This window comes from Lepus europaeus (assembly GCF_033115175.1).
Source record: "Lepus europaeus isolate LE1 chromosome 23 unlocalized genomic scaffold, mLepTim1.pri SUPER_23_unloc_1, whole genome shotgun sequence".
NCBI classification, from domain to species: domain Eukaryota; kingdom Metazoa; phylum Chordata; class Mammalia; order Lagomorpha; family Leporidae; genus Lepus; species Lepus europaeus.
Window position 1 is genome coordinate 511,202 of NW_026909015.1, and position 27,756 is coordinate 538,957.

Here is a 27,756-nt window from a genome sequence, read left to right on the forward strand (position 1 = left end):
AGCCATAGATATTCTGTGTCTGAGTGTCTGGTGCACAAAACCAGCTGTCATCAGGAGTAAGACTTGGTAATAATTCATGGAAAGAGCACCAGTCAAGACCTGTTGCACTCTTTCTGCCTTGGCCCCCCTGCCCATTATGAGCAAACTGACCTGGAAGGCTCTGATTTAGACATTCTTCCATCATCCATGGCTCTGCACCTTGCTCCAACTTGAAGATCAAGTCAGGTTTGCTAATGCATTTTCCTATTAATGGAAACAATGTAAGACTTTGTGAAATCTATTTTGGGTTAACTAGAGGAGTACAGCTTGGTCTAGGAGCTATGCAGCAGATGTTCCAATGTGAATCCTTTCCTCGATGGCAGGTTTTCAGATTATTCATGGACTTAAATTCTATACCTGCGCATTATTAAATTTTATGAAGTGATCACTTATTTGTCAAATAGCAAGAAAATATTGCCATTCAGCTTGTGATGGATGTCACTCACCCAAGGAGAACAGACTGCTGTAAGTTTCTAGCATCACATCCTTGTACAGGATTTTCTGAGCTTTGTTCATATTCTGCCATTCTTCCCAGGTAAAGTACACAGCGAGGTCTTCAAATGTTATCATCACCTGTGATAGAACACTTTTGGTCAACATATCAATTCTGTCACATAACAACACTCACAGTTGTGTATTTTCTACATGGGTATGAAGGAGGAATTAAGGATATTTCTTTTTTCTTTTTCTTTTTAAAGTCAGAGTTATACAGAGAGAGAAGAAGAGGCAGAGAGAGAGGGAGGAGAGTTCTTCTATCCACTGGTTCACTCCTCAGGTGACCGCAATGGCCAGAGCTGCACCGATCCAAACCCAGAAGCAAGGAGTTTCTTCTGAGTCTCCCACAAGGGTGCAGGGGCCCAAGCACTTGGGCCATCTTCTACTGCTTTGCCAGGCCATAGCAAAGAGCTGGATCAGAAGTGGAACCACTGTGTCTCATACCGACACCCATTTTGGATGCTAGCACTGCAGGTGGCGGCTTTACACTCTATGCCACAGCACCGGCCCCAAGGATCTGGTTTCTTTTTAGACTTATTGAGCATTGGGCAGCCACACAAAAGCATTCAACAGGGAGTCAAACTATGTTCTAAAGACTGTAAAAAATACCCACTTCAAGGAACAGGAGTTTCAGGTCACAAATGGCCAGAATCTGTCAAGGGGGATTGCAGGGCAGGCTGAAAGAGGGACAATATTGACCCATAAATGAGCAATGTTAAGGAGAAGAATGTAGAAGTGTTCAGCGGGAAAGACTAGAAACCTTATGTGACACTATGAGGGGAATGAACAATGCTGACAACCCATATGTGTGCAAGTTTGTGTATTAGTTGCTCCACTTCTGAGCCAGCTCCCTGCCACTGCTCCTGGGAAAGCAGCAAAAGATGGCACAAGTGTGTGCACCTCTGCCACCCACACGGCAGACCCAGACACACCTCTTAGATTCAGCCTGGCCCACCTCTGGCCATAGTAGCTATTTTGGGGAGAGAATCAATGGATGGAAGATCTCATAACTATTTATTTCAATTACATAAATATTCTTTAAACGTTACTTATTTGAATGGCAGATTTCAAGAGAGAGAGAGAAATAAGGATCATTCATGTGCTTGTTCACAGCCCATATAGCTGCCATGTGGAGCTGGGACAATCTGAAGCCCGCAGCCAGGGGTTTCTTCTGCATCTCCTACATGGGTGAATAAGCTAAAGGACTTGGGACCTATTTTCCCAGACACTTTACCATGGAGCTGGATTGGAAATGATGAGCTGGGACATGAATCACTACCCATATGGGATGCTGCCACCACAGGTGGAGGCTTTAACTGCAGCACCACAGCACTGGCCCCAATAAATCTTTTTAAAAGTCTAGATAAATCAGAAAAATGAAAAAGGTATAAACTACACTTGTATATATGTATATATTTCTAAAAAGTGTATAATTTGATGTATTTGGAAATCTAAAATTTATTTTTAAATGGTATAATTAAAAAAGATAACAAAGATGCTGATTCTTATTCTTGACAGCATGAAATATACATCAACTTTCTCTGGTTCTGCATGCACTTATTCACAAAGTTTCAAAGGTATAATCAGTAGTGTATACAATAGTCTTACCCTAGGATCCTACTGAATTTAAACAGGGTACTCAATATAAATTTTTCATAAGTTCTAAAATGTGCATCAGAAGAAAAATAGTTTACTTGGTATATCTCACTTTAACTATAGTATTGCCTAATTTTTAATAGTTAAGTGTAGTAAAACAATCTGACAGCTGGAAGAGATAGTTTAAAGGAAAGAGTAATAAAATATAGCTCTTAAGTCAGAACTTGTCTAGAGAAAATAGGAATTCATAGATTCCCAAAATAAATTACCTAAATGGCCTGATAAATGGAAACTCAATGTCTTCAGGTATTAAATTTTATTACATTAAAAATCCACCCAAAATGGATGTAAATCTATGACTGGATACCATCAAATAATCACATAACATTGGGGAAACCCTGCAAAACATTGGCATGGGAAACATTTCTACTCAGCAAAGTGAAGAGGCAACCAACAGAATGAGAAATATTATTTGCAAACTATGAAACTGATAAAGGATTAATTACCAGAATATATAAAGAGATCAAGAAACTTAACAACAACAAAACAAACAATCCAGTTAAGAAATGAGGTAAGGACTTAAGCAGGCATCTTTCTCTTTTTTGAAAAAAAAAAAATTATTATATTATTTTATTTGAAAGAGTTCAAGAGAGGCAGAGAGAGAGAGAGAGGATTTCCATTCATTGGTTCATTCCCCAGATGGCTAAAACAGCCAGAGCTTTGCAGATCCAAATCCAGAAGCCAGTAGATTCTTCCAGGTCTCCCACCCACATGGGTGCAGGGACCCACGGACTTGGGCCATCTTCTACTATTTTCCAGGCCATAGCAGAGAGCTGGATTGGAAGTGTAGCAATCGGGATTCAAACTGGTGCCCATATGGGATGCAAGCACTGCAGGCAGCAGCCTTACCCACTCTGCCACAGTGTCAGCACCCAAATTGGCATTTTTCAAAAGAGGAAATCCAAATGACCAAGAGACCATGAAAAAATGCCCAGAATCATTAGCTGCCAGGGAAATGCAAATAAAAACCACAAGGAGGTTTCATCTCATCTCCATTACAATGGCTTTCATACAGAAAGCAACAAACAAATGCTGACAAGGATGTGGGAAAAAAGGTACCCTAATTCACTTTGGGTGGGAATGTAAACTGGTAAAGCCACTATGGATGACAGTTTGGAGATACCTCAGAAATCTGAATATAGACCAATCATATGACAGAAGCATTCTATTTCTGGGAATTTACTCAAAGGAAATGAAATCAGCATATAAAAGAGTTATCTGTATTCCCATGTTTATTGAAGCTAGCTGAATTAACAATAAGTAAGACATAGAAGCAACCCAAGTGTCATTCAAATGAAGACTGGATAAAGAAGTTATGGAATATTGACACTATGGAGTACTACACAGAGTTAAAAAACAAAAAACAAAACAAAATAAACAAAAAAACTTAGTCATTTGTAGCAAATGGAGGAAGCTGGAAATCATACTGAGTGAAATAAGCCAGTCCCAAAAGGTCAAATACCATACGTTCTGCCTGACCTTTGATAACAAATAGAGCACCAAAATTGTAATCTATAGAAGACAAAGTGACACTTTGAGAAGTAGTGAATTTGAAAAGCCCTTTTCTCAACTACTTAGGAACAATTAATTTTTTCCATACTATATTTTGAGCTCTTATATTATGTGTATGAAGTTAATTTAAAAATAGATATTAGTGGCTGGCGCCGTGGCTCAATAGGCTAATCCTCCACCTGTGGTGCCAGCACCCCAGGTTCTAGTCCCAGTCAGGGCACTGAATTCTGTCCCGGTTGCTCCTCTTCCAGTCCAGCTCTCTGCTGTGGCTGGGGAGTGCAGTGGAGGATGGCCCAGGTCCTTGGGCTCTGCACCTGCATGAGAGACCAGGAGAAGCACCTGGCTCCTGGCTGTGGATCAGTGTGGTGCGCCGGCTGCAGCAGTCATTCGGGGGTGAACCAACAGAAAAGGAAGACATTTCTCTTTGTCTCTCACTGTCCACTCTGCCGCCCCCCCCCCCAAAAAAAAAAATCAGACTTGGAAGAGGAGAGGGAGGAGGAGGAGCAGTGGGAGAGTGGGTGGGATGGTGGGTACAGTGGGAAGAATCAACATGATCCTAAAGTTCTAATTATTAAATATATAAAATTTGTATTCCTTAAATAAAAGTTTTCTGGGGAAAAAGTACTACATTAGACTTAATTAATAAGAAGGTTTTTATTCCGGGGGTTGGTTGGGGAGGGGGACCCAGGCTGGTCGTTGCTCCTCCTCCTCCAGCCGCTCTACCCCTCCTGAGCCTTGTGGGCCGGGCAGCCATTTTGGGAAGAGCTTTGTTATGGTTGTGGGCTAGTCACCTCTGGCAGGTCGAGAGGCTGGGGCCCCTGTCTTCAGACGCCACGTCTCATCCCTGTTGTAGCCCTGCCACTGCCCGAGTGGTGAATTTGTGTGGCCTTTTTAATGACTGAAATGGATCCAAAATAATAAGTGATTTCTCTACTGAAGCATTGAAGATTCTTTGAATCACCTTCCAGGAGCTGGATACAGTTTAGGGGAAGGAGCAGAGCAAGTAAAATAAAGAAACCAGAAGAGAAGCAAACCTCATTTTGGAACTGTCTTTCTCCTTGTCTATCCTTTACTCCTCTCTTTTTACTTATTTGAATTTTGCTCTGAATTTATGAAGAACAAAGAAATAGAATATACATTTAGGAGCTTTATACCAAGAAATTTGCCTTGAAAGCTGCTATTCCTTAGAGGGAAAAGTATATCAAGTTCCTGATTTTTTTAAAACTTTATAAACAAAATTTCTCCTATCCTTAGATTTTGAAGGTTAAGACAAGTATAAATATATATCTGCACACTTTTTAGTAGTTGTGTGAGAATAATGAGATTTATGTTTTAAGGGCTTTGTCATGTGGATATTTTGCCACTGGAGTTGACTACTCAGAAGATCTTTTATAGTGCTTTAATATTTTATTTTTCATTTATCACCTTAATGACAGTGTTTGCCCACATATGAGCTTACCTGTCTCTCTAGCTATGACCTTGTTATGAACAGTGTTTGCACTCACTGTTCAAATGCCCATGTATTACCCATTTAAGCAACATCATAGTGCCATTACTCAAGGAAGTTGAATGAGGTGAATGTAGACATAGCTCTTTCCCCTTCCCCCCTTTTTTAAATGTAACAAATACTTTTTATGGCCCCCTTCCTCCTTCCTCTTCCCCCTTCCCCCCATTTGGAAACGTGTCAGAAACTAGATAGTTTAAGATGAACAATTGAAGGGACTGAGAGAGATCCACGCGGAGCCTGGCATTTTCTGTGCTTCATCACAAGGCATGCTGCTGGCCAGGCTACTTAAGCACCCTTTTCACAAGAAAATCTCGTGGGAGATCCAGCTGGCAGACTCAAGGAGTTCAAGAACAGGACCACAGAGGTTACACTCTGGGATCCTGGCCATGAGGTTGGATGCCTCACCTTGCTAAAAAGAGACTCTGGACCTAAATGGCGCAGCATGACTTTGTTCCTGCTTGGCCAAATTTCTCAACACCACAGTCAGCTAAGTCACCTACAGCCACCTTTGAAAAACACAGAGAACATCTTCCCTGAGGAGAAGGTAGATTTGGAGTAAGCTGCCATTGACACAATTCCTCTGATGGTTTTTTTAACAATGGACCCCTATGAACTACAGATTCCTGGCACCAGCCCTCCCTGTTCCACCATGATTCTGTGGACTCTGGTGTCTCTAAAGGAGCATATGCTGGAATCACAGGGAACACATCTGGTTGGCATGGCTCTTCGCGAGGTCAGCACGATGGTGTGAGCCAGCGGAGTGGAGGTGGAGCAGGAAACCAGACACTGGAATAGCAGCTTGCATATCCGGAAAGGCTGTGCCTTTCAGGAAAAGCCTCCAACAGAGATTAGGGAAGAAAAGAAAGAAGACAAGGTGGAAAAACTACAATTTGAAGAGGAAGATTTTCCTTCGTTGAATCCAGAAGCTGGCACACAGAATCAGCCATGCAGACCTATTGGGACCCTTTCTGGATTGTGGGAAAACCCACCTAGTGCCAAGCAACTTTCCAAGATGTTAGTCATCAAAAAAATTTCCCAAAAGGATCCTGCTGCTGCCTTCTCTGCTGCATTCACCTCACCAGGATCTCAGCATGCAAGTGGGAACAAAGCATCAACCATCACTCCAAGTGTCTATAAGAACTTGGTTGCTAAGCATGCACCACCTCCTTCCAAGCCCAATGCATGGAAAGCTAACAGATTGGAACACAAATCAGGATCCCTTTCCTCTAGCCGGGAGTCTGCTTTTACCAGTCCAATCTCTGTTACTAAGCCAGTGGCACTGGCTGGTGCTGCAGTTCTAAACTCTCCCAAAGAGAGTCCCTCCAGCACCACCCCTCCAATTGAGATCAGATCCTCTCATCTGACCAAGTTGAGCCGCCGAACCACTGACAGGAAGAGTGAGTTCCTGAAGACTCTGAAGGATGACCGAAATGGAGACTTCTCAGAGAGCAGAGACTGTGACAAACCTGAGGATTTGGAGGACAACAGCACACCTGAACCAAAGGAAAATGGAGAGGAAGGCTGTCATCAGAATGGTCTTTCTCTCCCTGTAGTGGAAGAAGGAGAGGTCCTCTCACATTCCCTGGAAGCAGAGCACAGGTTACTGAAAGCAATGGGATGGCAGGAATACCCTGAAAATGATGAGAATTGCCTTCCCCTCACAGAAGATGAGCTCAAAGAGTTCCACAGGAAGACAGAGCAGCTGAGAAGAAATGGCTTCAGGAAAAATGGCTTCTTGCAGAGCCGCAGTTCCGGCCTGTTCTCCCCTGGAGAAGCACTGGTAAAGCAGAGTTTGAGGAGGACTCAGACACAGAAACCAGTAGCAGTGAAACATCAGATGATGATGCCTGGAAGTAGACATAGAAATGCTCACAGTCATTTCTGACCCAGCAAACTCGGCCTGTGTGTTTAGGGAGTGTACGAGAGAAATCGTTCTTTTCCTTTCCTTATGTTTTCATTGACTTCTTCATGCACAAGGGAAATAATTGTAACCCAAAGAGAAAGCGATTGGCTTGTTTAGCTTTTGTCATTGTTCTTCCATGTTATCTGCTTAATAGAAAGAAGTTTGTGTGGAGGAAAGATTTTTAAAGTATATGTGTACATACACCCAGTGTACACGGTGGGAGCTGGCAGTGCAGAGATGTAGAGGAGACACTGGTCTGCAGCAACAGCTTCTACTACCAGCCCTGGGGCATGCAACCCTGTGCTCAAGCAATCATTGTCAATGACAAAGTAACTATTGAAGTTATAATTGTATTAAATTAATGCTAATAATTTGGATATTTTATTTTATTTTTGGCTGCTTGGGTAACTTTAGCCCTTAACCAAGCATATGTGGTTTTTTGTTTTTCTTTTTGGGTACAGCTGTAAAATATTTGGATATAGGAAATGTGTTATTCTTGCAGCCTTGATATACAGGGTGGATTGTAAAATATAAATTTTTGTGAGATTTCAAAGATTAGGATTATTTTGATAACATTATTTACAGATTTAAAAGATGTGGTTATCACAGGTCTGTTGAGGGGGAAAACTACTGCATAAAATAACTTACTTGGAATATTTTGCATCAGTTTGGAAAAAAGAAAAAATAAGGTTTTTCTTCCAAAATTCACGATTTGGCAAACTAATTTACCACTTAAATCTGGAAAAAAATATATGGCACCTCATGGTAGGTGACTAAAATCTTAATGTTATATGGCATCCATTATGTCTACAATGCCTTATATCTAATATTAACATACCTGATGCCTCTCAATAAATAAATGACATGTCTTGGCTATTACAAGCATGGCAATTGTGTTTTGTTCACTTTCCCAAAAGCCCCTCAGGCTCAGTTTGCTTTCACCTTGAAAAGACATTTCTTCTAGGGTATACATGGGCACCTCATTGAGTTTGGCATCAGACTCAATTTTTGCAAAGAATTTAACTGCACCCAACTTTTATTAGGAGCACAAGATACATGCTTACTGAAGAAGACTATTTGACACACTTGTGAAGAACATACAAGGCTAATATCTTACAATGCTTCTTGGGTTCTGGTGCAATGAATGCCTCATTTCAAAACTTAATTGTCACTAATACTACAAATTAGCCCTACTTTTATGGAACCCTCTCCAATGAAAGGTACTAAAACCAATCCAAATAAATTCTATAGGTGCTATCCTTAGTGCTCTCTGTGTCTTCTTCATTCTAGGGGCTCACATGCCTTTTAAATTACCTGGAACATAGGCGAAGTCCACTAGTTCTCAAGGCCCACCCACAAAAGGGACTTTGTACCAGATGGGTTCTATATCCTTGAACTACAAGGATAGTATCATAACATTAATGCTTCAAACTGATTCAGCTCACTGCTAATGTGTTTAGGAAGGCAGCATAGAATGGGCCAAATGCTTGGGACACTGAACCCCTGTGAGAGACATGAAAGAAGCTCCAGTCTCCTGACTTCAGGTCTCCTTGATGAGACCTGTATTACCTCCATTCCCAAATTAGAAAAAAAATATACAATACAGAAAGATAAATAAAGAACAATACCACTGATGAACACAGATGCAAAAATCCTCTTCAAAGTTCTTGCTTATTGAATCCAGCAACACATAAGAAAGATCATTCACACAGACCAAGAAGGACTTATCACTGGTATGAGGGAATATAGCTCAATATAAGCAAAACAATAAATGTGATACATCACATTAACAAACTGAATGAAAACCATATAATGATTTCAATAGAGGCATAAAAAGCATTTTATAAAACACAAAATTCTTTCATTATAAAAACTGTAAACATATTGGGTGTAGAAAGAACATTCCTTAACAAAATCAAGGCCATATACGGCAAATCTTCAACAGTATCATATTTAATGAGAAAAATTGGAAGCATCTCCACTGAAAACTGGAACCAGATGAAGTTGCTCACTCTCACCACTGCTATTCAATACAACTGTGAAAGTTTTAACCAGAGCAAAAATAAAAAACATAAAGGAAATCAAAGAAACACAAATTAGAATGGAGAAACTAAAATTTTCCCTGTTTGCAGATAACATAGCCTTATATATAGGGAAACCAAAAGGCTCCACAAAGAGACTATTAGAATACATGCATAAATTTAAAAAGAATAAACAAAATCAAAACCAATAAAAGAACACAAAAAATCAGTGAAATGAGAAGTTGATTTTTTTTTTTTTGACAGGCAGAGTGGACAGTGAGAGAGAGAGACAGAGAGAAAGGTCTTCCTTTTGCCGCTGGTTCACCCTCCAATGGCCGCCGCGGTAGCGCGCTGCGGCCGGCGCACCGCACTGTTCCGAAGGCAGGAGCCAGGTGCTTCTTCTGGTCTCCCATGGGGTGCAGGACCCAAGGACTTGGGCCATCCTCCACTGCACTCCCTAGCCACAGCAGAGAGCTGGCCTGGAAGAGGGGCAACCGGGACAGGATAGGTGCCCCGACCGGGACTAGAACCCGGTGTGCCGGCGCCGCAAGGCGGAGGATTAGCCTAGTGAGCCGCGGCGCCGGCTGAGAAGTTGATTTTTTAAAAACAAATAAAATTGATACATCATGGTGCAACTAACAAAAAAAGAACCAAATCAATAGAGGAAATGGGTAGAGTCCTAGAAAAATACAATCTACCAAAATTAGTCATGAAGATATAGAAAATCTAAATGGACCAGTAACCAAGATAGAGACTGAATTAGTAATAAAGACCCTCCTAACAAAGAAAAGCCCAGGGCCAGATGGCTTCACTGCTGAATTCTACCAAACATTTAAAGAAGACTTTTGAAACTCAAAATAGTGGTGAAGTGGCAGGATATAAAACTAACACAGAAATTCAATACATACACAACGCCATGCATGAGAAAGAACTTATAAGATCAGTACCATTCACAATAGCTCCAAAGAAAATCAAATATCTTGGAATAAATTTAAGCAACCAGGTGAAAGATCTCTACAATGAAAATTGCAAAACATTAAAGAAATAGAAGAAGACATAAAAAATAAACTTCATACTAGAAAAAGAAAACCTGAAATCAGATTTTTCTGATTCATCACTATTAAAAGTATTAGTCTTCACTCATGTCTGACCATACTTAGTTTTATATTTACTTATTTTATAATTACATTCTTTAAAAAGACAGATACATTTTATGTCACCATTCCTAACAAGGCCATCCAGAGTCATTCTTTTAGAACCACCTTCTACTACTCTATTAATTTCTCATGAATTAATATTCAGATTTTCCATAAAAGATGCAATGTATCCTAGGAAAGGGAAGCCATATTTTACATGGATTTTACTTATGTGTAAATATCACCACTCTCAACAACAGAACATTGTTGTCCATCCTGAAGCAAATTTGAAAGTGGGCATTTGACCAAGTTTTTAAGATGCTGCTATGGACACTCACATTCCACAATGCACAGATTTGAGTGCCAACTCCACTCCAGATACAATTCCAGTTTTCTGTGAAAGCACACCCTGAAGAACACAATCTGGGAATCAAGGGATCAAGTAGGTGGGAGCTTTAGAGACATGTTGGAGACTGGGGTATATTTATTTTTCTAAATAAAATTACTTATTTGAAAGAGAGAGAGAGAGAGAGAGAGAGAGAATCTTCCCTATCCCCATGTCTTCCAGTCTAAAGTTACTAAAAATGTGATGTTTCTGTAGATATGCTTATTTTGAATATGACATGTAATGGAAGATGGGATCTATGTGTTATCTTACCAAACAAAGAGATTCCATAATTCAGATAGGACAAGACCCTACCTCTCAGCCACATTCACCCAGAGCATATTATTGGCAACAGATAACTGGAGAGAGAGCAAATGAGGATAGATTGCCCCCAAATGGGCAGCAGACAGGAGAGGGGTCCTGGTGTTTCCATTTCACTGTGTCAGGATACGGGAGAAATAAGCAGACCTGTGTTCAGAGAGCACCAAGTCTCTTATTCTTATTGAATCTTACATTTTCTGTGGTATTTCTTTGCTTCTTATACATCTTTGGGACTTTACTAGCTTATTGTTTAGATTTTAAGTAATTCTCACAAATTTTACTAACAAGTGTCCCTACTGTTACTCACTGGCATGCCTACATTCTATGAATCATTCAATTTTAATACTTACATGCTTAGCTAATTATTAATTATGTTTGTAATTACAGTATACTAATGACAAAATAGCTGAATTAGCTAATGACAATCAAATGTCAGTCTTAAAACTGATTCATGTTATTATTTAGTTGTTTTGGAGACTATGAAGATGTTGACTACATGTATCATTAAAATGTAATTTTTAAAAATCCTGTAATGTTCACTAAACTGGTAAAATCCAATGCATGTGTTAAAAAACATGCATAGTGATAAATTTAGAAAAGCTGTTAAGTAGTATGAGTGGCTGCCAAAGAGCTGAAAAACCCACAATGACTAACTATGTCATTAATTTAGAATACAATGTTGAGAAAATCAAAAGTATTTGTTAAAATTTCTGCTACAATGAACTAGATTTATGATTTTCAGAATGTATCTTTCCTATGTGTACTGTAGTCCTGTGTAAATTTTTCGTGCCAGAAATTATAAGATGTGAAAGGTTTTCTCTTTTGCTTTTTAAAGATTTATTTATTAATTGGAGAGGCAGAGTTACAGACACAGAGATGAAGAGACAGAGAACAGAGGTCTTCTACCCACTGATTCACTCCCCAAATGGCCACAACAGCTGGAGGTGGGCTGATCTGAAGCCAGGAGCTAGGAGGTTCCTCTGGGTCTCCCACATGGATGCAGGAGCTCAGGCACTTGGGCCATATTCCACTTCTTTCCCAGACCATTAGCAAAGAGCTGGATCAGAAGTGCAATGGCAGGGACATGAATTGGCGCCCATGTGACACCAGTGCTACAGGTGGAGGCTTAACTTAGCTCACAGCATTGGCCTAGGAAAAGGTTTTAGGGAGACATCCTTCACGTAGACTAGTGTGTAACAATGTAAGATAGATTTAGGTTTTATGTCCCACATGTTATTATTTATTCTTTAACAACTATAAACACTGAATATTATACATATATATATATATATGTATATATTATGGAACTGTAGATTTTGTTGTCATTCCTTCTAATTTGCTTTTTAATGTCTGCCAATAAGATAATCTTATGGATTATTGTATTGATGCTACCTGTACACAGCCATCAGGCATTTCCTCTGTAGTATGTGTTCATGTATACAAGTATTTTTGTGTTTGTATATGTACATGCAAGTACAACTTTTGATGAGATAGTATTGAAAGTAATATTATGAGAAATCCTAACACCCACTTCAAATTTTCTGTCCCCTCCAGAGATGGCTGTCTATGAAGTAAAACATAGGGCCCTTTTATGGTCATGAACTGAAATGTGCCTCCATAAAAACTCATACCTTGAAGTGCTAACAACTAATGCAACATCATACACAGCATCATATGTGTGAAGCCCATCGGGAACATGGCATATGGAAAAATCAAGCCTCTTGTGAATTTGATCTTACATTTGCAACCTCCACAGCACTGAGAAGTAATTTTCCATGACTTAAATCATATCCTCTGTGGTAGTTTATTAGTAAATCAATACGTCCTCATTGCTTCCACCATGTCCTGCAGTCATATAGGTCTAATTATCAGAGAAATGTAGAAACTAAAATGTAGAAACTACAAACTACAACTTCAAATGGCTAAAACTTCTAGAAACCCAAGAAAGAAACCAGATAAGCAACTATTATCCTTCTCTAAGACCCAGAAAAAAACAAGAATGAGTCAAATCGAAGGGCAGTAGAGAAAAGTGAATAATAATTATCACAGCAGAAGTAAACAAGGAAGAATCTTAAGCATATTAAAACTGATGAAAATGAAGAGCTGATTCTTTGAAAAGAAAAAATAATTCTCTGGCTAGACTAACAAAAATAGGAAATGATTCAAATGAATGAAATCAGAGAAGAACAGTACCTATTCAAACAGGAAAATAAGAATTCAAATTTATATTTCTGGTTGTAGATAACATAGGTCTATTAGGAAAATGGAGAACTGGAACTGATAAATGAATTCAGTAAAATTGGCAATACAATATAAAAACAAAATCAGTAGGACTTTTGTACATAACAGGGAACTCATTGGGAAAAATTATAAGAATATATTTACAATTGTGACAAGAACATAAAATATCTTACAATCAATTCAACTAAGGATTTGAAAGCCTCCTACAACAAAATCACAAAGCAATGATGAAAGAAATTAAATATGTAACAATTGGAAAGATGTCTCACATTCCAATACTGAAAAAACTGTATCTTTGAAATTTTTATACTGTCCAATATAATGTACACATTTGATGCAATTATCATCAAAGCATCAATGAAATCCTTCATAGAGGGCTTAACACTTTGACACAATGTGTTAAGCTGCCACTTGCAATGCCAGTATCCCATATCAGAACAAGTGTTCAAGTCTTGACAGCTATACTTTTGATCCGACACCCTGTTAATGTGCTTGGAAAAGCAGCAAAAGATGACCCAACTTCCTGGATCCCTGCCAACAATGTGAGAAACCTAGGTGGAGCTCCAGATGCTGGATTTGACCTGGCTCAACCCCAGCAATGGTTGCTATTTGGGAAGTGTACTAGCAGATTCAAGAACTCATTTACTATATCTCTCTGTCACTCTGCCTTTGAAATAAATAAATCTTCTTAAAAAGAAAATAAATTCTTCAAATTTTCCTTCCTGCTTTTTAGCTCTAAAAGCAAACTAAAAATTCATTTGAAACAAGAAAACCCTCAAATGGTCCAAGCAATCTTTAAAAACATAATAAATCTGAAGGAATTACAGTATCTGATTTCAAGACATATTACAGAAACAAGAAAGCACTGGCATAAAAACACATAGGCCGGTACCACAGCTCACTAAGATAATCCTCTGCCTGTAGGACCAGCACCCAGGTTCTAGTCCCAGTTGGGGTGCTGGATTCTGTCCTGGTTGTTCCTCTTCCAGTCCAGCTCTCTGCTGTGGCCTGGGAAGGCAGTGGAGGATGGCCCAAGTGCTTGAGCCCTGCACCCGCATAGGAGACCAGGAAGAAGCACCTGGCTCTTGGCTTTGGATCAGCGCAGCACACTGGCCGTGATAGCCATTTGGGGCGTGAACCAACAGAAGGAATACCTTTCTCTCTGTCTCTCTCTCTCACTGTCTAACTCTGCCTGCCAAAAAAAAAAAAAAAAGACACATAGTTCAGTGTAACAGAATACAGAATAGACAGCGCAGAAATAAACCCACATTTCCAAAGGCAACTCATCTTTAACAAAGGAACCAAAATGCTTGGAAAAAGAAGAATTTCTTTAGCAAGTAGTAAAGAAAGTGACTAACCATATACTGAAGGCTGAAAATATACTCCCACACCTCTTACATTATAGAAAAGTCAACTCATGGTGAGTTAAAAATCTAAAGATAATACCATGAGATTCCAAGATGGCAGAATAGGTAGGGAGCTTAGTGCTCTAGTCTAGGGGAAGAAAGTTTAAGAAAAGTATAAAGAGTGCAATCTCAGGGAGGAGTTAAGAAGAAAACTGCAACAGCTTGTATCCACAAGCCCAGCAACTAGCTGAGAGGAGGCATCTGAGTCTGGTTGGTAGGACTGACAGGGGATTGCACACCCATGTAAGACTGTGAGGTGCCCCAAGACTCCAAGGACATCACTGGCTCCAGGGCTTAGGCTGACTGGGCATTCAACAACCCCCCCCCCCCAAAAAAAAAAAAAAAAAGAAAAGAAAGATGGATAGAAAGAGAAAGAGAAAGAGAGAGACAGAGAGAGAGGAAGGAAGGAAGGAAGGAAGGGAGGGAGAGAGAGAGAGAGAGATTAAAAAACAGGATGGCGATTTATGGAATAATATTAAATGACCAAAGATATGGGTCTTAGGAGTTCCTGAAGGTGTGGAATGACAAAATGGATGACATTTTAGTGAGATAATGGTCATCATTGTGAAAGAATGTACAGGCAGAAACTCTCCTGGTAAAATTGTAAGGGAAATCCAAAGGAAACAATGGAAATATTTATGAAAAATTGCAGGGCTAAGTCATCACTTATCAATAGTACCCTTGAATATAAGTGGTCTCTACTCTCCAAAAGAGGCAGACAGACCAAATGGATTAAAAAACAAGATCCATCTATTTGCTGCCTACAAGAAACACATCTCACCAAGAAACCCACAGTCAGAAAGTGAAAGGATGGAAAAGGTATACATGCTTATGGAAACCAAAAATGAGTAAGTGTAATCACCCTAATTTCAGACAAAATAGACTTTATCACAAAAACCATTAAAAGGGGAAAAAAAGGGCACTAAGATTAAGGGGTCAATTCAACAGGAAGATGTAACTATAATAAATATACATACACCCAATTACAGGACACCTGACAATTTAAGAGATGTTAATGGATCTAAAGGAAGACATTATAAAAATGATGTATGAAGGCAGAATGGTGATTCTGCAGGTTAAGCTGTTGCTTGCAACGCCAGCATCCCATAACAGAAAGCCTGATATCAGTCTTGGCTACTCTTCTGTTCCAGCTTCCTGGTAACCCAGCTTCCTGATAATGCACCTGAGAAGGCAGCAGAAGATGGCCCAAGTGCTTGGATCCCCACAACCTATGTTGGAGACCCAGATAGGGTTTCTTGTCCCTGGCTTCATCCTGGGCTACCCTAGATGTCACAACCATTTGGGGGAATAAACCAATAATTGGAGATTTCTCTCTCCCTCTCTCTATCATAAAAAAATACATGTTTAGCAATAATGCACATACTAGCTATTAAATACTGCAGAAGAGCCTAAAATAAAAACATTACCCCTTCTTTCTATACTATATTTCCCAGAACACATTACTCTTTTTTTTTTTTTTAAAGATTTATTTACCTGAAAGTCAGAGTTACACAAAGAGAGGCAGAGAGAGAGAGAGAAGTCTTCCATTTGCTGGTTTACTCCCCAATTGACCGCAATGACCAGAGCTGCACCAATCTGAAGCCAGGAGACAGGAGCTTCTTCCGTGTCTCCCATGTGGGTACAGGGCCCAAGGACTTGAGCCATCCTCCACGGCTTTCCCAGGCCACAGCAGAGAGCTGGATTGGAAGAGGAGCAGCTGGGACTAGAACTGGTGCCCTTTTGGGATGCCGGCACTTCAGACCAGGGCTTTAACATGCTGCACCAGAGCGCCAGCCCCCCAGAACATATTTCTCTTAAAAGTATCCTATATTATCTTCCGAGACATCTATACACATGTAAACAAGGGTACTTTATAGTGTCATTAAAAAGTCTGTCTTGCTGTAATAAATTTTGGAAGGTTTTAAAAACATTTATGTACTATGTGTTATAAAAAAGAATGAATTTCAATATTCACACCAAAATAATGTCATCTTTTAGCTCCATTTTCCATGATCCTTTTGAAGTGCATTCGTAATAGACATATTTAGGGAGCTGGTATTGTGGCAAAATACCTTCTTTGATGCTGGCATTCCTTATGGGCACTGGTTTGTGTCTGGCTGTTCCACTTCTGATCCAACTCCCTGCTAATGTGCCTGGCAAAGCAGTGAAAGATGGCTGAAATCCTTGGTTACTGTACCCATGTGGAAGACCCAGTTAAAGCTCCTGGCTCCTGGCTTGGCCTGTCCAAGTCCCAACAATTGCATTCATTTGGGGAGTGAACTAGCAGGCAGAAATCTCTTCCAGCCTGTCTCTCTGCTTTATGAATAAAATGAAAATAATTAAATAATATTTTTTCACAGGCAGAGTTAAACAATGAGGGAGAGAGAGACAGAGAGAAAGGTCTTCCTTTTCCGTTGGTTCACCCCCCCCACCAAATGGCAGCTACAGTCGACACACTGCGCCAATCTGAAGCCAAGAGCCAGGTGCTTCCTCCTGGTCTCTCATGTGGGTGCAGTGCCCAAGCACTTGGGCCATTCTCCACTGCCTTCCTGGGCCACAGCAGAGAGCTGGACTGGAAGAGGAGCAACTTGGACTAGTACTGATGCGCCAACTGGGATAGAACCTGGGGTGCTGGCACCACAGGCGGAGGATTAGCCAAGTGAGCCACAGCACCGGCCAGTAAATAAAATTTAAAATGAGATATATACCCATGTGTCTTTTTTTCTTTAGAAGGGGGCATTTTTTCTGTACCTTGTATTACATAAGCAATCTGTCTTTAAATCATTTTTCAGAACAATTACATATTTAACATTGGGTTGTATGGGTTTATCAATTCCCAATCAATATACATTTAGGTTGTTTCTGTTTTAATCCCATCATGAACAGTATTACAAACAACTTACAGTCTTTATGCATTTGACCAAATTTATGTAAGGTGAGTTTCTACAACTGAATCATACTAAGGGACATTTGCATTTCAAGTATTTTGTAGAGAGATCTCCCAAATTATCCTCCAAAGAGACTCTACTGCATTACATTCCTACCAATATGAATGCAAGAGCCTGTGTCCCCACACCTTCAACAAGTCTGTGTGATCAGGGTCAGAATTCCTTCAGATGCTTCCAATTTCACATTTCTTCTGATCTCTATCTTCAAATTTCCCTTCCTGCTTTTTAGCTCTCAGATCACACTTGGCTTTCTTACCAAACTTCTCTCTGAATGTGGCCTTGCGCTTATTTCCTCTATATTTACCCTCTATGCTGCCTTGTTTCACACCTCCAACCTCAGTTTTCCTGCTCACAAACTTCCTGAATAGCCTCCCTGAAGCTCAGCACAAGTAAACACAAAATAGGTACTCTTTCCCTGGTCTCCCAACCTGCCAGCCTCCTCAACCAACAGAGAATGTTAATCAGAGAACATGGAAATAATTTATCAGGGTCACATTATAACAAGAAATGAATTCCTATTGGTGTAGCCATGGGGAAAAGTCATCTAGAAGAATTCTGTATTGTCTTTTGTTAAAATGGAATCTGGAGCTGACACTGTGGCTTAGCAAGTAAAGCTGCCACCTGCAGTGCTGGATTCCATATGGGTGCCTACTTCACTTCTAATCCAGTCCTGGCTAATGAGCCTCAGAAAGAAGCAGAGGATGGCCTAGGTGCTCGGGTCCCTCTTTCCATATGGGAGACGTGGATGTAATCCTAGCTCCTGGCATCAGTTTAGGCCTGCCTGATCATTGTGGTCATTTGGGGCAGTGAATGACCAGAGGAAAGATCTCTTTCTGCCTCTGCCTCTGCCTCTCCTTTTCTGTAACTCTGCCTTTCAAATAAACAAATAAACTTTTAAAAAAGAAAAAGAAATTACAAGTAACTTAAAAATCAATGCAGGGGCCGGTGCTGTGGCTCAGTAGGCTAATCCTCAGCCTGCGGCGCTGGCACACCAGGTTCTAGTCCTGGTTGGGGCACCGGTTCTGTCCTGGTTGCTCCTCTTCCACCCTGGGAAGGCAGTGGAGGATGGCCCAAGTGCTTGGGCCCTGCACCTGTGTGGGAGACCAGGGGGAAGCACCTGGCTCTGGCTTCAGATCAGCACAGCGCACCGGTCATTTGGGGGATGAACCAGTGGAAGGAAGACCTTTCTCTCTGTCTCTCTCTCTCACTAACTCTGCCTGTCCAAAAACAAAACAAAACAAAAAAATCAATGCGTGGGTCAGTTCTGTGACATAGTTCTGTGACTGCAGTGCCAGCAACCCCTGTGGGCACTGTTTGGAGTCCCAGCTGCTCCACAACTGATCCAGCTCTCTGCTATGGCCTGGGAAAACAATGAAAGATGGCCTAAGTGGTTGGGCCCCTGCACCCATGTGGGAGATCTAAAAGCTCCAGGTTCCTAGCTTCAGATCAGCACATCTCTGGCCATTGCAACCAACTGGGGAGTGAATCATCAGATGGAAGACCTATCTCTTTCTCTCTGCCTCTCCTCCTCTCTCTGTGTAACTCTTTCAAATAAATAAATAAATCGTTTAAAAAATTGAATCTTTTTTTTCCATATTGCATACTAGATAGTATTCCTGTATTTGAATCAATAGTTCATGATAATTATTCATTATTCCTTCTGTGGAACTGGGAGTAATCAAAAATACAGAGGAAAGAAAGGAAAAATCTAAACATCTAAAGTACTAGATTGAAAGAAGGAACAAATGGACAGGAAGGCTAGAGTTGAGATTGTAAACATTAGGTTAAGAATAAAAGCCAACTTTGTAAATCCTTAAAAACAGAAAGGAAGAAGGGGGAAATAGGTAAGGAAGTATGGTTATGTTCTTAGAATTGTATCCATGAAAAATATGGAATCTGTTCTCTTTATATTAATAAAAATAAAACTGTTTAAAAATTAAAAGTTTTTTTTGTCTTTTACTGTGTCACTACTGCCTCATCCCAGCACTCTAAAAACAGAATCCCAAGGCAGGCATCAGTTGCAGGTTGGGGCACAGTGGAAGGGCCAGTGACAGCCCTATTTCTCTAACAGCAAACTCTGCATCCCAACTTCAGATCCAGCCAAGGTCTACCAACTACCCAGAATCAACTTCATAAAATAAACCTGTGACGGGGAACACTTGGAGAAAAATCAATGACCTCACTGTCTCCTTGCCCATGACACATCTTAGGAATTAGCATGCTGCTAAAGAAAGTGAGATTATGGCCAAGCTATGTATAAAGAACACAAGAATGAAAAGTTGGGAGGCATTTTTGTGGTTTATGAGCACTCACATTGAACTACAGATGATGGAAGGAGATGGATCCCAGAATGGGAGCTAAAGTAGCCAGCCCAGACAGAAGTGGTCAAGCAGCCTTTAAGTTGAGATTTATGAATATTTGCAAACTGTAAAATGAGTTCTACATACAGTAAATGTAATTTTTCCCCCTTAGGACACAAAGAACAACATTTTTCCCCCAATTTTATCCATTTATTTTTTCATTTCATTTGATAGGCAGGGAGAGAAGGAGAGGGAGAAGGAGAGAGATTTCCGTTGCTGGTACATCCCAAATGCGCACAACAGCCGGGAATGCACCAGCCTGAAGCCAGGACTCTGGAACTCCATCCAGGCCTGGGTGAGTTCAACTGATCCTGAAGACACACAGTCCTCAGTGATACCTACTTTTATATAGATACATCTTAGTATAAAATAACACCCCTTCTTGAATGGTTTTGAGATCTCATCACAGATGAGAAGACATTGTTCCAAAGGCTGATGTGAATCAACAGGTTTCCTGCCTACCTAAGAATCAGCCTGGTCACTAGGGAGACCAAGGAAAGAGGCCCAAGCAAAGCCACTTGGGACCTGTGCAGAGTCCATCTCTGGAGTGAGCAAGGAGGCAACGCCAGTCATGGGCAGTTCTGGGCCCCCTTGACCCTGGAGTGGGTACAAAAACTAGCCAACTCACATTTAGGCTGAGGGAACAGACCAGCATCCTGGCCAAAGATTGTGTCACCCATTCAGGAATCTGGACACAGGAGTGGCCTAAAAAGAACCACCACAAAGAGATGCACAAAACAGGAGTTAGCCAGAGTGCTAAGGGGGTAATAAAGGCACAGATTTTAGCCCAAGATAGCAGACCATGCCAACCTTCTCTTTTGTTGTAAAGTTCCCTTCTTTTATTTTAAAGGCTTTGGAAAACATATTTGTTAACACTTTGTCTGTAAAACATACATGGACTACTCATAACTGGACTATAAATATTATTTCTCTGAGCAATGACCATCAGGAACTACCTCAAGAAGGGACAATCAAAGGTGATTATTTCAGTCCCATTCATAGAGAGTTATGCATCCCCAAGGAACCTCTTTTTACAAGCAACTTCTCTTATACACTTAACCCAAATTGCTGTATTTCACTCTACACACACACACACACAAAATGAAAACTGAAATAAAGAACTCCAGGCTATCAATCCGCTAGTTTAAGCAAAGGGCACATGTGCATTATTCCAGGTCTGCACCCCCTTTGACTGTGCTCACAGGTGGACTATTTGCACAGGAATGTGGAGTGTGAGTCAGGAGTAACTGCAGCAGTGAAAGTGGTCAGTGTTTCCATAAAACTGATTTCAATGACCTCAGATGCAATCATCAAACTTCTGCTCCTAGCAAAGGACACACACACAGCCATATTCAACCCTTTCCCTACAAAATTCTGTTGCATGCTGTTTATTTAGGATTGTCTTTTCACATTTAATTACACCAGTTCTCTACTGCTTATAGAAATAGCAATGTAAGAATATTGAAAAGTGAGTCAACTATATCAAACTATTTTAGAAATTAACTCTAAATTAAAAAAAAAAAAAAAAACTAAAAGCCTAAAAGATAGAAGTTTAATTTTGGTAATCTGCACAAATGACCTATGTCTTATCTGTGCTTTTGAATACTTCCCGATCTCCCTTCTGGCCTTCCCCTCACCTCCTTTCTGCATCACTGCCCCACATGGCCCTGAAGCCACTCCCTTTGGAGCAGTCTACAGGACTGCTGCAGAAATGTTACTTATTTCAAAATGGCTCAGAAAGACAGGGCTGAATGCCATCTAATGGCAATACACAGGCCTTCTAATATCCCTTAAATATGTTGCCAGCATATGTGGGGCCAGCATTGTGGAATCTTAGGTAAAGCCACTGCCTGTGACACTGGATTCAACATGGGCTGTGGTTCATGTCCTAGTTACCCTACTTCTAATCCAGCTCCCTAGTCATGAGCCTGGAAAAGCACCAGAGAATAGCCCAAGTACTTGTATCCCTGCTCCTTCAAGGGAAACTTGAATGAATCCTCAGCACTTAGTACTGTGGTCACTGAAGAAGTGAACCAGTGGATGGAAGAAGATTGATCTCTCTCTCTCTCTCTCTGAGTGTGTGTGTGTGGAGGAGAGTGTCTTTCCCTCTCTTCAATTCTGCCTTTCAAATAAATAAGCTTTTTTAAAAAACCACTTTTAGGGCCATCCATGGATCATGTATCACATAAAAGACATGGATGGAGTCCTAGGATCCAGGCTATTAACGTGCCCAGCCCTGTTCACTGTGGCCATTTGAGGAGTGAAGCAGCAGATGCAAGATCCTCAGCCTTCTGTCTTTCTCTGTAAATCTGCCTTTAAAGTACAAATTTAAAGTAAAAATTTTAAAACGTACTAAAAAAAAAGGGGGGGGGGTGAAAAAGAAGCCACATCCAAACAACAGAGCCAGGCTACAGTTGTGCTGTCCCTCAGCAGCCTTCTGCTCCAAGTGGGAAGTCTCCAGCTTACAGACATTGACATAAAAGACACACTCACAGCATATTTCAAAATAACAGAGGAGAGGTTTTCAAGGCAGGTTGATTTTAGGATGCCTTTTAGTGAAAAATTATGCTGAGTGTAAGCAGAAGCTTTTTGGTGCAGCCAAGTTATCCCAGTGCCTAATTCAAGGAGTCAGCCTGTGCTGACAGGGGAGAGAGCTGAATTGTCTCCATTGCTCATCTCAGCATCATAAAGAGAAGGAAAAAAGTGTACTCATGTCTGTGGTTATAAACATGATGGAAGCACAAGAATTTCAGAAGGGGGAGAGCAAAGCTCAGATATAGTTTTCTTAAGAAAATAAAATGAAGTAAGTCTCAGAACATAATGTGGGTTGGAAAACACCATCAGTTCATCAGCTCTCACCAGGATCCAGGAAAGCTGCCTTGCTTACCCTCAGACCAAATATTTTAAAACACATTTTCTGATTAAATGAATGCAGAAGATCACTACACTCAGCAATCTGAGTCTCCAAGTGCCAAAAAAATGTCCTTAAGTTTCCACTATGGGAAGAGGTAGCCCAACCAGGCACTGAGAACATGAGAAAAGCTTTTCCACAACAAAGAATGTGAAATATGAAGCAGTCACACAGGAAAACATTTTCAGGTGCTAAATGTGAGCCCCAGGATAAGCACACAGCAAACCTGTTAGGTCCCAAGAGAAGTCAGCTTGTTAGTCCTGCAGTCACAAGGAAAACACAACTACTTAAAATGCTTCATGGTGACTGAAAACACTTTGCCCTTCTCTGAAGAATAGCCTGATGTCGACAAGGGCTGAGAGTTAGGAAAATAGAATCACATGCAGTCTACTGGATGTGAATTAATGGAAAAACCTGAAAATGATCCCAAGACTAGAGAAGTATAACAAGAAAAGCAATGAAATGAGGGATGGATGAGTGTCTTCAGCCCCTTTCCTCCATCAAATTCCTTAGAAACCTACATTTGCTAATGTAGTGTCATTCACTCCACTGCCAAAGGGTTGGAATGAACGCATGACAAGTTGTCCACCTTGAAGGTGACCAATCAGTCTCTTTCAATGCCCACTGTCACACAATAAATAGTCTTCCTAAGAAGGCAGGCCAAGTAGCATGTTAGATCAAGGCAATGACTATTGCTGGGGAATCATCCCCTTTGCAGACCAGCAGAAACAGCAAAGAGAAAGAGGGGGAAGAAAGTCCAGAGAAAAATATGGAAACTCCACGTGGTACAGACTCCATCTTTCTGGCTTACAGATGCTCAGCCAAGAGCCACCACAGGCTTTAAGAACCACTCGGCAGCAGCAACACTCCATGGTCACTCAGAAAAGTCAGACAGCTTCTTGTTGTCTATACATAGCTGACTTGGGTCTGTACACATTCTGGGTGAAATGCACCCAAGTTAAGCAAAGAAACAGACTTATAAAACCTTCAAATATACTATTTCATGGCAAATGAACTTTGCAAAGCCAAGTCACCCAATAGAGTAGGTGGAGGAATCTATATTTTAAAGCAGCACCACTCATGGCAGGCCTCATACACATACAAAGAACAGTTTTGAGCTATGCAATTTCTTCACATGTGCATTGTCTCTTCTTTCTACATAATGTGCATACAGAAAAGAACATCTGTACGTACGAGTTGGTATAAATTGTATACATGGATACCTCATGCACACTGCATGCACAAACATGCATCTCCATATGCAACCTAACACTGTTTCCAGAAACATATTCTATATGAGCTAATGACAGCAACATTATTTTTTATGCACATGCCTATCTCATCACACAGGATTCCCACTTCTGTTTTCTAAGAAGGAATAAAGCCATGTCAACAACATGCCTGGCATCTCTGGCAGTGTGTAGAAACATAACCGATGTCTGGAATGTGTTGTCTAGAAGTGTCTGTCTTTCACAGGATTGGTAATTATAGCTATTCATTCACTCTTAAACAGATTTGTAAGTTGCCTTGGATTTGCCATTAACATTTTGCAGGGGTGGGAATGTTTTTTCTGCCAAGGCCATTTGGAGATTTATAACATCATTCATGGACTATACAAAATTACTGAATTAAAAATTAGCATGCTGTAGAGTGATTATCCAATCCAACATGCAGTTGCCTTGGCAGGTCCAGAACAAATGATTTCATGGACCCTAAATGGCCCACAGGCTGGATGTTCCCCATCCCTGATTTAGAGTAAAACTAAGGTTCTGACTTCTTACTCTTCACTTACTGGCCCCGTCAGAGCTGATGTGCAATAAAGGCCCCTGGAACCAACTGCAGTTAGAAGAAACTTCTTTCCACTTCCCTTGTAACTTTAGGTTGTGCATTTTCATAGCCACTGATTCCACCCAAAATGTCTATTGATGGGCTAGTATTGTAATGCAATGTGTTAAGCTACCTCCCACAATGCCAACATCTCATATGAGCACCAGTTCAAGCCTCAGCTGCTCCACTTCCAATAGAGTTCCCTACTAATATGCCTGGGAAAGGCAGAAGATAGCCCAAAACTTGGGTCCCTGCCACCCACATGGGAGTCCCAAACAGTGTTTGAGGCTCTACTTACGAGTCACTTTCTAGTTTTACTTCCCAGATGGCTGCATTATTCTAAATGAGTTTCATAAATTAGTAATCTGGTGACAACACCATTCTAATAGAACATTTGAATCACTCAAAATTATTTATGTGAAAACTCCATTACACTAAAAGTCAGTCAGCAATAGTTTTCAAGGCCACATCTTCTACTCCATTATGTGGGCAATCTCTGGGGGGAAAGGGACACTTTTGTTTTTCCTCTTCTTAGCCTCCTCACATTAGTGACTTCCATGGATATTTCCAGAGAACACAGTGATTATGAAAATGTGGAACTAGTATCCTCCCATGTCAAAAGTGTCATGGGCTTAAACACAGAACCCAAAGTAAGACAAGGCCCTCTTTTTTTTTTTTTTTTTTTTGACAGGCAGAGTGCACAGTGAGAGAGACAGAGAGAAAGGTCTTCCTTTGCCGTTGGTTCGCCCTCCAATGGCCACCGCGGCCGGCGCGCTGCAGCCGGCGCACCACGCTGATCTGATGGCAGGAGCCAGGTGCTTCTCCTGGTCTCCCATGGGGTGCAGGACCCAAGTACTTGGGCCATCCTCCACTGCACTCCCGGGCCACAGCAGAGAGCTGGCCTGGAAGAGGGGCAACCGGGACAGAATCCGGCGCCCCGACATGGACTACAACCCGGTGTGCCGGCGCCGCTAGGCGGAGGATTAGCCTATTGAGCTGTGGCGCCGGCCAACAAGGCCCTCTTAATTAAAACTATATGGACTTAAGATAGCTTGGCAAGGTGACTGTAAAGAACGGGGCAGAGTTATTTTTTTGCATGTATGCTTTTTATAGTTCTCCACTTTATGCAAATCCAGATTAAACTAACTCCACGTTATTGACACACACAGATCTGCATTAACTTCAGTTCACTTCTGATTTTGCAAAGGGATCAGTGGCAGATAACAGTTGACATCCTTGCTAACAGGAGAACAAAGAAAGGCTGAAGACAGAAATCATAAAGCAGCCAAATAAATCATCAACTATGCTTCCATGGCCTCAAACTCCAGACTGAAAAAAGTCTGTTAACTTAACGAAGAGGGATCAATCCACAAAGCTACTGCACGCCCTTCACGCTGCTCCCATCGGGAAAAAGCCAAACACACAGGACCACAGCTGCCAGATGCATTCGCCAGGGACCCCACAGGGCCAATCAATAAGAAGCAGGATGGGGTCCCTGGAGTAGATCCTAGCCTGACCCTCCTTCCCCAGCCCCCTGCTGCCCCAGGCTCCAGGCTTTAGGCTTCCAAGCCCCGCCCCGCCAGAAGCACCCCGGGGACACAGCCAGAGGCTCAGCCTGAAGGCATTCAGCGACCCACCCTAAGTGGGAACTGAGCTTATTTAAATGTAGAGAACTGGAATGTCTGCCTTCCTTCGCTGTCCTCTCGCCGGCCCTGCTTGTGCAATTTCCCCCACCGGTGCCTTCTCTTGTAACCACTAAATAAAGCACATTCAGGAAAATTGGAGCAAAGTAGCCGGCCGGACGGGCTGGGCGCTGGGGGCTGGGAAGCGGCAGTGGGAGACAGGGCAGCCAGGGCCCCAGCCCCAGCCTTGCCAGGAAAAGCTGCCAGGATCGCTAAGAAACCAGGGAGCCCGGTCTGGGAGCCGCCAGCCACCTCACACCAAACCCCTGCCCCGCAAACACATTCCCTCCATACTTGCCGTGCAAAGCCCCGGAGCAGGTCACACGTGGAGTGAAGCGGCGTGTGGGGGCAGGGAAAGTCCCCGGCACGTGGGACCCACAGGCGGCAGAAGCTGAAGCACAGACGCAGCGGGTGGCAGGCTGGGGCTTTGTGCGCTCAAACTGCCCGGTTGGTGACTGCCGGCACGAGACGCAGCGAACGCCGGAGAAGCAGCAGCGCGGCCATGTAGAGCTGACTCAGCGCGCCGAACGCACTTCCGGGCGCCCAAACTTGGAGCATGCGCACTCGGAGCACGTAGTACGTCAGCTCACCTAGCACTCTGGGAAATGGAGTCCAGGCCGGGGCTTTCCCAAACAGACCAGATGGGCCTCCCCAAGGGCTTCTGTCTGCAGCAGATGGAGACAGACAGGAGAACAGGGCATCTGCTTTTGTTTACATCCCTCCTTCCCTTCCTTCCCACCCCAAAAATCTCAAAGATCAGTTGGCGCTCCGTCTTTCCTGAACCAAAATCTTAAACAGTGACACCCACCGCTGCTAACTGACACCCAAATCCTTGCTCCTTCAGAAACTCTGTCTCCTTCCAGAAAAATCTTACTTGCTGCTTTGTTCATGGAAACGACTCTTAAGTAATAAATGACTATGAATACAGTTTAACTTTTAGCAGAGGTGCAGAGGGCATAGTTTAACATCCAGATTTGAGAAAATAATTTTAATTTGTGTTTTATTGATGCTTATAGTTCCTTGCAAATCATTTCACAGTATTCTTAAGTCACCAAATACAGAAATAAACAGGGGAATTGGATACAGAACTAACATTACTGAGTACCTTCTGAGAATTCCTTACATTGTATTATTTATACCTTAGATTAATCCCGGAGACAGTATTATCAGGAGTTCACAAAGACAAAACTGAGGTAGAAAAAGTTTAGTATTTGCCCATGGCAATATCGTTAAAAGTCTATGTAAACAGAAGTCACTGTGCACTTACTCCCCATGTAGGACCTCTGTCCTCAATGGGTTGTACTATGAGAATTAACTGCAAAACATATCCTCAAACAGTATTTCTTACATCGCTGACAGGTATGTGGCAAACTGTTGAAATCTTTACTTAGTATAGAGTTGGTCTT

At 41.5% G+C, this 27,756-nt stretch overlaps 1 protein-coding gene and 1 pseudogene across 4 annotated transcripts in view; one reads left to right on the forward strand and one right to left on the reverse strand.

The window, feature by feature from the left end:
- Positions 1–26,864, reverse strand: part of LOC133754364 (zinc finger protein 260-like) — a 65,184-nt gene extending 38,320 nt beyond the window's left edge. For all 4 annotated transcript variants that reach the window (XR_009865226.1, XM_062184853.1, XM_062184852.1 and 1 more), the window contains exons 1-3: positions 26,649–26,864; positions 486–612; positions 151–243 (exon numbers count right to left, since the gene is read on the reverse strand). Coding sequence is in view for 3 of the 4 variants with exons in the window: in XM_062184853.1 (XP_062040837.1) it covers positions 151–243; positions 486–609 (217 nt within the window). In the remaining variant the exon portion in view is untranslated. The remainder of the gene's footprint in view (positions 1–150; positions 244–485; positions 613–26,648) is intronic.
- On the forward strand, positions 5,364–7,305 carry LOC133754365 (vasculin-like protein 1; annotated as a pseudogene).
- Positions 26,865–27,756: the final 892 nt, after the last annotated feature.